The sequence below is a fragment of the Triticum dicoccoides genome, chromosome 7B, assembly GCF_002162155.2.
Source record: "Triticum dicoccoides isolate Atlit2015 ecotype Zavitan chromosome 7B, WEW_v2.0, whole genome shotgun sequence".
NCBI classification, from domain to species: Eukaryota; Viridiplantae; Streptophyta; class Magnoliopsida; order Poales; family Poaceae; genus Triticum; species Triticum dicoccoides.
In genome coordinates, this window is record NC_041393.1 from 776,090,993 (window position 1) to 776,105,586 (window position 14,594).

The following is a 14,594-nucleotide window of genomic DNA, read 5'->3' on the forward strand; positions in this document are numbered from 1 at the left end:
CTTCGTGAGGGGGGGCGCCCCACAAATTTTTTTGAACCTGCTCCTTGAACTAATGTTAGCTCCGATAAGCTTTAAATATATTCACGTATGAAGATTAACACTATTGTAATCATTTTTTGAGGCACAGACACATACTAATAAACACACTCATCCCTATTAATGCATATATACACGCTTACCTGTATGTGCACATCCGAAAGAATGATGTAGCTTTTTTTTTGGATAAAGGCGGCTTTTCTTATTTCAAAATGTAGTATCAAGCATATGCTATATAAATACGTAACACCAGACCTTTGCATAACTAGAAATACGGAAACGAACTACGGCCAATTGCACATAGCGACCTGTGGCGGCGTCAATGTGCTAGACACGTCTGAAACTGGCATGGGCTGGACCCACAAATCCTGTCATCAGATGAACAACAAAACAGAAACCATAAAAAGCACCCCAGGATTCTTTGTAACCTGCTCCTTGAACTAATGTTAGCTCTGATAAGCATGAAATATATTCACGTACGAAGATTATATACACTATTATAATCACTTTTGGAGGCACAGATGCTCGCGTACTTGTAAACACACTCATTCCTATAAATGCATACGTGCACACCTATCTCTATGAGCACATATGAGATAATGATATAGTTTTTTTATAAAGGACGCTTTTGTAATCTCAAAATGTAGCATCAAGCAAATGCAAAGCATTAGGAGTACGTAACACCAGACTTCTGCATAATTAGGATGCACATAACCAAACCGTAAAACTCTATCAATAAGAAATAGAACAAAATCGACAGATCGACAACAATATGTCACTATGCCTACGCCAACGCGGTGGTGGATCAATGTGGAGGTTATGCTGCCACCCATGTTGGGGAAAAAAATATCCATATCCTCCCGCTCCAATTGCAGACACCCACCTTGTACAACGGTTGGTACTCTGCTTGTTGTAACGTAGACCACGTATGAAGCGATTGCGTATACCAGAAAATAACCTGCAGAGGAGAAACATTTTTGTCATTGAAAACCATATCATTTCTACATAGTCAGAGTGAACAAATTAAGGCATACGCTCACACCGTTCTTAGAGTTTTCTACCCATTTGGAATACCATCCAACGAATGACCAAAAAGATGGGCAACATTTGTGAGTGGGTACAAATTTGACGCTATTTGGATGACTGACCATGTAGGGCGTGTGAACTTGCATTGGAAAAAGTAGTGTTTGGTTGTCTCGTCATGAGTATAAAAATAACACTTCTTACTTCCTTGCTAGTTGCATCATGAGAGGGTTTCTTTGGTTAGCACAACTCTCCTATCAAGATACCACATGAAGATTTTAACTTTTACTGAAATCGTCGATTTGCAAACTTTCTTAGTATACCGCGGGTTCAATTATAAAAAATTACAGGGACTTTTCTGCAAAAATGCTAACGACGTGCGACCAGAAGGAATAGGTGCTTTATTATTAGGGAAAGATTACTCACTGATACCTCATAATCATGAGCACACGGGACATAGAATTTACTGTGAAAGACCCCGATATAGTAAGGTTCTAGCGGAAGACATCCCGACCGTGGGTCAGGTTAATCAAATATAATCAGCATAAAAGATTATGCCATGATATAAGACATGGGCCAATCAGATCCCGTCTAAATGACATATTGGGTGGGAATGAACTGAGAACCTACACAATAGTATTTATTCTTATCATGAACAATGATGTACAAGACTGGATATTGCTCTCGGAGACTTACATTATCAGCCAGATGTCTACAAGAAACGATTCTCCGACACGTCCTTTATCTCAAAAGACCCAAAGCAAAAGAGATGTTTCTTTGCCGTCATTAGGCCAGCCGAAAATAGCAAGTTTCCAGGTTTCCAATATGCATGAGACACTGCCTTTGGGCCTAGATACTTTTTGCGCTCATGGTTTGCCAAAGTGGTACATCAACCGAGTACTTCACTATATCAGCCAAAAAAAACAATTGGCAGGCCATAGCGCACGTCCAATGCCTAAGCCGGAAATGTACCACTATGCGATCTAATAGCTAGCTTCGTCGTTCTTTCCTACTTTCTAGGTGTATGCTTTCCCCATGAAATATCGCCTTGTATCCTTAAAACAAGTTTTCTTGTATCCTAAAGGATGGACTTGATGACCCAAATTCTCCAACCGACCATGTTGCGATGGAGAACCCTAGCGTCGAAAGAGGCATAAGCTGGTGACACATGACACCAGGTAGGCATAGGGCGGAGGAGTGTGCTAGCGAGGTGGGAGCTAGTAACAAGCGCACCGGGCAGACCAAGCCACCGAGGCAGGACCTCCAACGACTTCACGTCATTCCAGTTTAAAGTATGACTTTCATTTTTAGTTCAAAGTATGATTTTGCCTTCAAGGTTTAGCTGTGATTACAAATCGGAACGCAAAATTGATAAATGGAGCCAACTAATTAATGATGGGGGTTCATTCGAATTGGCAATTGATAAACCAAAGCCTAGACACACCTCGACGTCGTGCACTCGAGTAGGGAATGACGCCATGAATCTGTCGCTCCACACAACAGACAACTATCAGATCGTGACATATGTCGATGAGTCCAAGCTAGTTGAGAGTTGTGAGGGAGGTAAAAGAGGCTGCAGCAACAACGTCATTGTTTGCCTTTAAAATTTGCCAACCCTCTCACGTCCTATGCGCTCCTGGCCGCCTGATTTCGTGATCCGATCATCCCTGGCCGTTCCATTTATTTAGTACTACAGCAGTATCTATAAACTGGGTCAATTGTCCAAAAGAACTGCGAATTGTAAGCCGATGGTTGATTGGGTTGGCCTGCAGTAATGGGCCCTTGTACATACACGAACCCAGTATGCTAGAAGTTCTCCCTTTGCCGCTCTATCTCGCCTAGGGCCTCCTCCCCTCCCCTCTTCTATTGCCCGGCGATTCCTATCTGACGTTCGCGAGCATAACAATGGCGTCGCTTCGCTAAAGTACAGCCTTCCATCGCCCAAGTTTGGGCCGGCCCATGGTCACTTTTTTGTTTCTTTGTTTTTCTGTTTCTTTTTTTATTTCCTTTTTCCTTTTTTATGTTCCTGTTTCTATTTCTTTTCTTTTTCTTTTTCCTATTTCCTTTTATTTCTTTTATCATGTATTATACAAATTTCACTGCATCTTACGAAAATGTTCATCATATATTAAGAAAATATTCATGGTATCCTACAAAAATCATCCGTTATAAAAATGTTCATCGTATATTAGAAATTATTCATCGAATATACAGATGTTCGCTGTGTTTTTGAAATGGTTCAGTGTTTATTACACCAATGTTCAATGTGTATTCAAAATTTGCGAAACGTATAATACAAAATGTGCAATGTGTATTTGAAAATTTTCCAACGTATATATTCATATTTTTCCAAAAATGTTCAACATATAATACAAAATAAATTCTTTGTGTATTATTGAAATGTTCATTGTATTTTAGGAAAATGTTCAACATATGCTACACAATGTTCAACGGATATTACAAAATGTTTAATTAGTATTTTTCAAAATGTTCAAAGTAAAAGCCGACCCAAAACCCTGTCTGATATAGTAAGCTGGATGCTATAGTATGGACTGCAAGAATAAAACCTGATGCTACAGTAAAACCAACTAGAAACGAAGAGCCAAAAAAAAATGGCTTGCATACAGAGTGAACTAGCTCAGCAGGTGCGTGCCTATGCAAAGCTATCTCCTCTTGATGCACGCCGGCGTCACACAGGGGTCTCATGTTGCCATGGTTGTTGCCCTCCCATCACTACCAGACCTTCACCTCAACCAGCGGCGCCGCCGTGCCAAATCATGATGTCCACCGCAACATGCAAGCTTGCTCGATGCCGGTGCCAATTGAACTTGCGTCCACAAGCGGCTGACATCCATAGGAAGGGTGGATGCACTCCCTCGATGTCGACTTATCTCACGGACCTAGGGTGAATGATGATGTCTTGTGAGTGGACAGGGTGATAGCGGATCTATCACATCTGAAAGCACCGTTTACGGAGGAAGAGATGGAATGAGTCATCAAATCCGTTATTGGGTTTGATCAATTGACAAATGAGTCTAAATTTTGCATTTATACCTTCATTGGCTACATGGTGATGTATGTCAATTGACGACTTTCGAAAAATAGTTAACACATGGAAATGCAATACCTTCCAAACAATTTTGCATGGCATGGCTAATATGGAAAGAGTAAAATCTTTTTAAAATTAAATGTGTGCCATCCATGTCTAGTGCCATGTATGGTAGGGTGGACGTTGAAATAGGAAGTTCTTTTTATAACATTATGAAAATTTAATAAATTCATTGACTAGAAGGAATCTTTGTATTTATTAGTCGTGATTGGATACCTGTGATTGAACATCTTTCCAAATAAAGGTGGCAATTTAGTTGTGTATGATTTCATTCGGATAATTTTGAATACATGCCACACAACTTCTGCGTGTAAAGATATGACCGAAGGAAAGCGTTAAAAGGAGAAGTATGAATTGGAAAAAAGTTAAGACTCGTTTAATTCTATCTCATACATGGAAAGTCCTGCATGCAAATAAATTAGGAAACTATTTCAGCATTTCCTAGTTAATTCAGGGTATACGCAGAAGCTAAATGTGCACTACAAGGATTTCTACTATATATAAGGAGGACCAAAGCTACCTAGGACACTCGAAGCAACCACTTAGAACTTACAATGGCAAGAGCAATTGCAACGATATGGATACTTATGGCCATCGTGCTTGTTGCTGCTATGCCGGCAGTGAGATCGATAGACATCACAGATAGGGACCTGTGGTCGGAGGAGTCCATGCGGACACTATATGAGCGTTGGTGTGAGCATCTCAATGTGGGTTGTGACCTCGGTGACGAGGCTCGGCGCTTTAACGTGTTCAAAGAAAATGCTCGCAGGATCCACGAATTCAATCAAGGTGACGCACCCTACAAGCTGAGTCTAAACCTCTTCGGTGACATGACCGATGAAGAGGTTGACCATATGTACGGTCACTGCTCTAACCTCACATCAGATGGCGCGGACCGGCACCAAGGCAACTTCACAGATGGCGTTGTTGTTGCACGCGACAACCTCCCAATGTATGTGGACTGGCGCATGATGGGGTATGATCAACGCCCATCGGCGGTGACAAGCGTGAAGCGGCAAAATGGTTGTCGGGCCTGTTGGGCCTTTGCGGCGACGGCGGCCGTGGAGGGCATCAACTCCATTAGGACAAGGAATTTGATTCCATTGTCCGCGCAACAACTCGTAGACTGCGACAAGAAAAATTTCGGCTGCCGTGGCGGCAACGCGCAATTGGCCTTCAAGTACATAGTGGAAAACGGCGGCATCACCAGCGATGCTAACTACCCGTATGTTGCCTTTGAGCAGGGTCGTTGCTTAGTGCCAAAAAAGAACCCCATCATCACCATCGACGGCTTCAAACGGGTGCCGCCAAATGATGAACTAGCCTTGATGCAGGCGGTGGCGTCCCAACCGGTCGTTGTGGTAGTCGACCCGAATGGCTTCCGGCGATATGGGGGAGGCGTATTTGTGGGGCCGTGTGGGACGAATCTGACCCATGAAATGACAGTGGTGGGCTACGGCACCACCGATGAGCATGACCCCAAGAGACGTTTAGACTACTGGATCATAAAGAACTCATGGGGGGCAAAATGTGGTGAAAACGGCTACATCCGCATGGCACGCGGCGTGAGCGGTCTCACCAAGGAGGGATTATGTGGCATCCTGATGGAAGCGTCATACCCAGTGAAAAATTAAGCAAGGATGGTGGCAATGATATGGAGATAGATGTTTGGGACTCGACGCTATATGTTTCTGGAATTTGGTCCTTCCTGTCGTCCATCATGATTCGGGCACAAAGTGGCATTTGGTGGAATATGAAGTGCAATAAATTCCTAAAATATAGCTATAAGCATATTTAAATGGCCTAGCCTGTTCACAGACATGATCTATATAGTTGGATGATTTGTCTATGATTTATCCCCCTGGTGAAGATTTATGTGATTTTGCTTGTTTGTAGACATCAAAATCTGGGTAGTCCCAATGCAATACTCCCTACATTCCTTTTTATAAGTCGTATTTGCTTTTCGGAAAATTGCACAATGTAAGGTGAATTTATTTTAATTTATCATCGAGGACATTAAAACTAAGTACTAATCCACCCCCTGTCTGGCAATTATAGCATTTTTGGTCATCAGATGAGGACTTTGGGCTTTTCTGTTCGTTTGATCAACTCCCAATCCCGCCTGGGCTTTAGTTTGATCGGAGAATGCTACACGGGCTGGGGCGCTGCTCTTATAAAAAAAAAAGTCAAAGCTCTTATGTTGTTTGGACTCTATGGGCCTTTGGCGTGTGAGCGGCGGTCCTAGAAAGCAACAAACGCAGCCAACTGCCTCACAATTGGGCGAATATTCCGTCGACGTGAGCGACAGAGAAAAAAATCACAGTTGTAAACGTCCGCACGATGTGAGCGACTAAATGAAAGTTCAACGGATGTTCCCGTCGACGACGAGGCGCCTACAGTCACTTCGTAAAACTCAAGATGATATGCCAACTCAGTCTCTCGGAGGTGCTCATACGGATAGGGTGTGCGTGTATGCGTTCATAGGGATGAGTGTATGCGCGTGTATATGAGCACTTATGTCTGTACTGATGCTCAAAAAAAAAGTTCAACCATCTCACGGGAACGTACTAACCTCATTTTATTTTGGCAAATGTCCTAAATTCCTTAAAATTTGACATTTTTCTTATCCAACGAACACATACTTTCAAAAATTCCCAAATAGTTTTTTGCAATAAAAGAACATTAAAAATATTACCGCTCTAAATAGTTGTATCAAATACCAACATTAAAGTGCCAAAATTGAAAGCTACATCAATACGTGCCTTTAATGATCTCGTTAAAACAATACAACTAAGTTAGCTAGGAGGCTCCACAGCGTTTTGAGTCTCTCAGCCACTGGATGAGTTTAATGCATTATCTAGATCAACTCGGTTGTCCCACCTTGTACACGCTCTCCAGGAAACTTTTCGGGGGCGGCTACTCTGCAGAACGAGCACATGTTCCATGTCACTAATTGGGCCGACGAAGGCCCAATTCTTCACTTTGCATGATAAGTCGCCAGCTGGCCTCTTAAAAAAAAGTTTCCAACTGGCCAGACAGGCCGTCCAGGTCCAGGTTTTGTGTTGCGACATCTATCAGTCACTAGCATTCATAAGGATTACATCATTTGGATGGTGGTAACCTACACTATGACTCATGGCATATGAAACATACAAAAACAAAATGAAAATTTAATACTAGCCAGGGTCCAATGCCCCCTCCCTGACATGAATCTTATAATTTGGAAAAGTTCCCACCATCCAAATAATGCTATTTTGTAGTGAGATAGGTTTGAACTGGGTGAGGTCACTAGTAGAAAAGGGGGCAATGACCCAGGCCTGCTCAGCCCATTAGTCCCGGTTCTGCCACGAACCAGGACCAATGGAGGTATTTGTCCCGGTTCGTGAGCCCAGGGGGCCGGCCGGGCCACGTGGGCCATTGGTCCCGGTTCGTCTGGCCCTTTTGGTCCCGGTTGGTGGGACGAACCGGGACCAATGGGCCTCGCTCCTGGCCCACCATCATTGGTCCCGATTGGTGGCATGAACCGGGACTAAAGGCTCCCTTTAGTCCCGGTTCATGCCACGAACCGGGACCAATAGTGCTGCCTATATATACCCCTCGCGTAAGAGCAGAGCACACTGCTCTGTTTTTTGTCTTAGCCGAGGGGAGAGGGCTTGGTGGTGCTCTAGCTCACATCCTATGCACACAAGGTGTTTGATGGAATGCCCGAGCCACACTACTTAAGCTTTCTCCTCCCCAAGCTCGACCTCCAAGCTCCATTTTCCTCAATATTTGTCTAGGTTTAGCGGTCCGTCACGCTCCGTCCCCGTCTTCACCGCCGTCGATCACCCGCGCCGATCTCATCACCGTCACCGCCGTGGTGAGCCTCTTGTTCTTATCTTCTTTATGAAAGGAAAAATATTATTACTTGTATGTTTAGATAGATACTTGTATTATTTTCTTACTTTTATTATTGCATCTTATATAGTGCGATGGTTTTGGTATCAGCCCCTGTCGGCCCTCGTCCTGTCTATGATTCGAATGTGGTATATATTATCTTTTCATAACTATTGGTTTATTTATTGTTTATGAAAATTATGCCGACCAACGTGACATAGATTTTATTTATCTAGGAGGTTGTTGAACCGGAAATTCCAACCGACCCTATTGTCGAGAGGTTAAATTTAGTTGAAGAAGAAAACAATTTCTTGAAGGAAAAAATAAAAAAACTTGAGGAGGAGAAGATGATATTGGAGTTGCATGTTGCGGATGTCGTCGATGATCACAAGATCAAGATGGATGCAATGCGCTTGAAGATTAGAAAGATTAGAAAATATGCCATTCATATCGAGGCTTGGTATCATTATGCTGTTGGATCAGTTGTTACCTTGGTTGCGATTATGATCGCATTTGTTTTCGCATTGAAATGTTTTACATAGTTTTAATGTATGGTTTAATTAATTTAGATGCTCTGCAGAGCTTTATGTTGTTAGATGAGAACTATGTATGTACTTTGGTTTTTATGTGATGATGAACTTCTATTAATTTAGTCACTTAATTATCTATTCATGATGTTCTGTAATGATTTTTGACACACTTAATTATATATAATGCACGCAGATGAACCGGCAATGGATGTACGGTCAGACACACCTCCGAGTACACTAAGGGCGTGCATGATTTTCTCGAAGTGGCTGAGGAAAACAAGCAGAATGGTTTTATGTGTTGTCCATGCCCTATATGTGGGAATACGAAGTCTTACTCTGACCGGAAAATCCTTCACACCCACCTACTTTACAAGGGTTTCATGCCACACTATAATGTTTGGACGAGGCACGGAGATATAGGGGTTATGATGGAAGACGGCGAAGAAGAAGAGTACGATGACAACTATGTGCCCCCTGAATACGGTGATGCTACTGAAGATCAAGAGGAACCAGACGATGTGCACGATAATGCTGCAACGGGCGAAGCTGCTGAAGATCAAGAGGAACCAGACGATGTGCCCGATGATGATGATCTCTGCCGGGTCATTGTCGATGCAAGGACGCAATGCGAAAGTCAAAAGGAGAAGCTGAAGTTCGATCGCATGTTAGAGGACCACAAAAAAGGGTTCTACCCCAATTGCGAAGATGGCAACACAAAGCTCGGTACCGTACTGGAATTGCTGCAGTGAAAGACAGAGAATGCTGTGCTTGACAAAGGATTTGAGAAGCTACTAAAAATATTGAAGAAGAAGCTTCCAAAGGATAACGAATTGCCCGACAGTACATACGCAACAAAGAAGGTCGTATGCCCTCTAGGATTGGAGGTGCAGAAGATACATGCATGCCCTAATGACTGCATCCTCTTCCGCGGTGCGTACAAGGATCTGAACGCATGCCCGGTATGCGGTGCATTACGGTATAAGATCAGACGAGATGACCCTGATGATGTTGACGGCGAGCCCCCCAGGAAGAGGGTTCCTGCGAAGGTGATGTGGTATGCTCCTATAATACCACGGTTGAAACGTCTGTTCAGAAACAGAGAGCATGCCAAGTTGATGCGATGGCACAATGAGGACCGTAAGAAAGACGGGAAGTTGAGAGCACCCGCTGACGGGTCGCAGTGGAGAAAAATCGAGAGAAAGTACTGGGATGAGTTTGCAAAGGACCCAAGGAACGTATGGTTTGCTTTAAGCGCGGATGTCATTAATCCTTTCGGGGAGCAGAGCAGCAATCACAGCACCTGGCCCGTGACTCTATGTATGTATAACCTTCCTCCTTGGATGTGCATGAAGCGGAAGTTCATTATGATGCCAGTTCTCATCCAAGGAATCTGAGCAACCCGGCAACGACATTGTTGACGCCTGATTTTGGCAAGATACAGAGTGAAAGGGTTTTCAGCATGATAAGTTTCACATCACCGAATGGAACAACTTTAATGTTTGCACTATAATTATTCGGCATCATGTCTGATGTAATGCGTGAGTGTTTTGCCCCAGAAGATGGCCTCGAATCGGAAAACGTTCAACACGAAAGTTTTTCGTATCGTTGAAACGATCAAGATTGCTTTTGGGCTCGTTTCCATCCGAGATCGTTTACCACCACAAAAAAGACCCGCAAGGTACAGTCAGTTTAAACCGAACAGTTTTGGAAAGTTCGGACAAAACCAGTCGGAATTTGACTAGGGTTTTGGACGTGAATTGATGTAATTTTCTTGTAAAGAAAGCCTAGATGAATCCTTTTCTTGTACGGGAAGTCCAGCCGCCTCTTATATATGTTGGGGGTGACGGCCGATTGAAACAACACACAATCGAACAAATCAATATACTACCTTTTCCTGTCTACGTTTTATCTCTCCACCGTTTTTCTCTCTCGTTCTTCGTTGTTCTTCGTGTTTGAGAGCTGCGAATCTCGAGGCTCTAGGGGCGAGCGAATCGACCTAGGGCAGCCCATAGCTGCCGCACTCCCTGGCGGGGTCCCTCCCGGGGTTGTGGGGTTTTCGGGTCTGCAAAAGCGTCCGCCGACTGTCTTGCGTATCGCGCTGTCGGTCGGGTCTCCTTCGACGTGAGCTGCGGTGCATCACCCCCGGCGTCGAGGGTACACGTGACGTGTTCGTGTGTCAACACACTTTTTGGCATGATACAGAGTGAAAGGGTTTTCAGCATGAAAAGTTTCACATCACCGAATGGAACAACTTTAATGTTTGGACTATAATTATTCGGCATCATGTCAAAGACCAAAACTACACTCAGATTGTCATGTTTAGGTGTTCTGAGTGCTTTTGGGTCAATTAAGCCTCCAGGACAACCTCGGATGAAGGAATGCTCCACATGAATTGTCTTCGTCTCGCCAAATCGGTCGATTTTTATATAAAAATCATCTCTATCAGAATTCGTATGCAAAAGTTAGAGCTATCTGAATGCAGCCCTGTCAAGAGGCGAAATATGACGCGGGAGACCAGACATGTTTTGTCAAGTGTCTGATGTAATGCGTGAGTGTTTTGCCCCAGAAGATGGCCTCGAATCGGAAAATGTTCCACACGAAAGTTTTTCGTATCGTCGAAACGGTCAAGATTGCTTTTGGGCTCGTTTCCATCCGAGATCGTTTACCACCACAAAAAAGACCCGCAAGGTACAGTCAGTTTAAACCGAACAGTTTTGGAAAGTTCGGACAAAACCAGTCCGAATTTGATTAGGGTTTTGGACGTGAATTGATGTAATTTTCTTGTAAAGAAAGCCTAGATGAATCCTTTTCTTGTACGAGAAGTCCAGCCGCCTCTTATATATGTTGGGGGTGACAGCCGATTGAATCAACACACAATCGAACAAATCAATATACTATTTTTTCCTGTCTATGTTTTATCTCTCCACCGTTTTTCTCTCTCGTTCTTCGCTGTTCTTCGTGTTTGAGAGCTGCGAATCTCGAGGCTCTAGGGGCGAGCGAATCGACCTAGGGCAGCCCATAGCCGCCGCACTCCCTGACGGGGTCCCTCCTGGGGGTGTGGGGTTTTCGGGTCTGCAAAAGCGCCCGCCGACTGTCTTGCGTATCGCGCTGTCGGTCGGGTCTCCTTCGACGTGAGCTGCGGTGCATCACCCCCGGCGTCGAGGGTACACGTGACGTGTTCGTGTGTCAACAGACATTGATGTGTACCTAAGGCCATTAGTTGAAGAACTTTTACAGCTGTGGAATGGAAACGGTGTACGTATGTGGGATGAGCACAAAAAGGAGGAATTTGACCTAAAGGCGTTGCTGTTCGTGACCATCAATGATTGGCCCGCTCTCAGTAACCTTTCAGGACAGACAAACAAGGGATACCACGCATGCACGCACTGTTTACTTGACACCGATAGTATATACCTGGGAAGCTGCAAGAAGAATGTGTACCTGGGCCATCGTCAATTTCTTCCGACCAACCAGCAATGTAGAAAGAAAGAAAAGTATTTCAAAGGCGAGGCAGATCACCGGAAGAAGCCCGCCATGCGTACCAGTGATCACGTACTTGCTATGGTCAATGATTTACACGTAATCTTTGGAAAGGGTCCCGGCGGACTAGCTGTTTCGAATGACGCCGAGAATCACGCACCCATGTGGAAGAAGAAATCTATATTTTGGGACCTACCCTACTGGAAAGACCTAGATGTCCGCTCTTCGATCGATGTGATGCACGTGACAAAGAACCTTTGCGTGAACCTGCTAGTCTTCTTGGGCGTGTATGGAAAGACAAAAGATACACCTGAGGCACGGGAGGACCTGCAACGCTTGCACGAAAAAGAGGGCATGCCTCCGAAGCAGTATGAAGGTCTTGCCAGCTACGCTCTTACGAAAGAAGAGAAAGAAATCTTCTTTCAATGCCTGCTCAATATCAAGGTCCCGACTGGCTTCTCGTCGAATATAAAGGGAATAATAAATATGCCAGAGAAAAAGTTCCAGAACCTAAAGTCTCATGACTGCCACGTGATTATGACGCAACTGCTTCCGGTTGCATTGAGGGGGCTTCTACCGGAAAACGTCCAATTAGCCATTGTGAAGCTATGTGCATTCCTCAATGCAATATCTCAGAAGGTGATCGATCCAAAAATCGTACCAACGCTAAGGAGTGATGTGGCGCAATGTCTTGTCAGTTTCGAGCTGGTGTTCCACCATCCTTCTTCAATATCATGACGCACGTCCTAGTTCATCTAGTCGACGAGATTGTCATTCTAGGGCCCGTATTTCTACACAATATGTTCCCCTTTGAGAGGTTCATGGGAGTCTTATAGAAATATGTCCGTAACCGCGCTAGGCCAGAAGGAAGCATCTCCATGGGCCATCAAACAGAGGATGTCATCGGGTTTTGTGTTGACTTCATTCCTGGCCTTAAGAAGATAGGTCTCCCTAAATCGCGGTATGATGGGAGACTGATTGGAAAAGGCACCCTTGGAAGGGACTCAATAATATGCACGGACGGATATTCTTGGCCTCAAGCACACTACACAGTTCTACAGAACTCTACCTTGGTGACCTCGTATGTCGATGAACACAAGAACAGTCCGCGCTCCAAACACCCGGAGCAGTGCGACGATTGGATTACATGTGAACACATCAGGACTTTCAGCAGTTGGTTGGAAACACGTCTCAGAGTTGACAGCATTGTTTGTGATGAGCTGTACTTATTGTCCAGGGGACCATCTTCGACTGTAATGATTTGAAAAGGATACGAGATAAATGGGAATACATTTTACACAATTGACCAAGATCAAAAGAGCACCAACCAAAACATCGGTGTCCTCTTTGATGAAGCAACCGACAGGGGAAAGGACACATATTATGGTTACATAGTGGACATATGGGAACTTGACTACGGAGTAGATTTTAAGGTCCCTTTGTTTAAGTGCAAATGGGTCAATCTGTCAGGAGGTGGGGTACAGGTAGACCCACAGTATGGAATGACAACAGTGGATCTGAAAAATCTTGGGTACACTGACGAACCGTTCGTCCTAGCCAATGATGTGGCACAGGTTATCTATGTGAAGGACATGTCTATCAGACCGAGGAAAAGAAAAGATAAGGAAGCGAATACATCATACGATGAGCCAAAGCGTCACATAGTTCTTTCAGAAAAAAGGGACATCCTGGGAATGGAGGGCAAGACAGACATGTCTGAAGAGTATGAAAAGTTTCATGAAATTCCTCCCTTCAAAGTCAAGGCTGACCCAAGCATCCTGATAAACGATGAAGATTATCCATGGTTACGGCGCAATAAGCAAATGACACAAGCGAAGAAAAAGTGAAGACTTTCTCCCGCAACTATTATGATGATACCATGCAAACTTTGTAACAGACGAGTATGATACCATTGTCCGTTTTGTACATGCACATGCTATGCCAACTTTTTCAGAGTTCATTTGAAAACTATGAATTTAGGTCCAATTTTCTCTATAGGTGCATCTATGTTCATATATTAGTCCCTAGCCCATGCGGCTCGCCCCTGGCCCATGACCATTAGTCCCGGTTTGTGCCACAAACCGGGACTAAAGGGTTGGTCCTCGTTGCGCTCAGAGTTTAGTCCCACCTCGCCAACCGAAGGGCGCTCACACCGGTTTATAAGCCCGTCCCTCTCTGCCTTGTTGAGCTCCTCTCAAAGTGAAAATAGATGCCCCTATACAGGGAATTTGACCTAAATTCATAGTGAATTTCTCTGAAATTCATAGAAATTGATTATGAATTTAGGTTTAATTTTATCTATAGGTGCATCTATGTTCATTTTTTTAGTAAAGTTAATCACAAACTTGTGATTCACACAACTTTCAAAGAATTCAAATTTTAACTATTCAAATTTGAAAACTAATGGCACAAACAGAAAGTTTATAATTATTCTAAAACTATCGGCACTAACAGAAAGTTTATAATTTTGCTGACCTAAAAGCAAAAAGAATTAAAAAATAAAGCAAAAAACCAATAGAAAATAAATAATGCAGAAAACA

At 43.8% G+C, this 14,594-nt stretch overlaps 1 protein-coding gene across 1 annotated transcript; it reads left to right on the forward strand.

The window, feature by feature from the left end:
- Window positions 1–4,779: 4,779 nt before the first annotated feature.
- Window positions 4,780–5,802, forward strand: LOC119341458 (ervatamin-C-like). The gene has a single exon (XM_037613330.1). The coding sequence runs from the start codon at window positions 4,780–4,782 to the stop codon at window positions 5,800–5,802; it is 1,023 nt and encodes a 340-aa protein (XP_037469227.1).
- The last annotated feature ends 8,792 nt before the right edge of the window (window positions 5,803–14,594 follow it).

Bases quoted from the DNA above. Each gene is read 5' to 3' on its own strand.
- LOC119341458 (XM_037613330.1), top strand. From the start codon at position 4,780: ATGCCGGCAGTGAGATCGATAGACATCACAGATAGGGACCTGTGGTCG.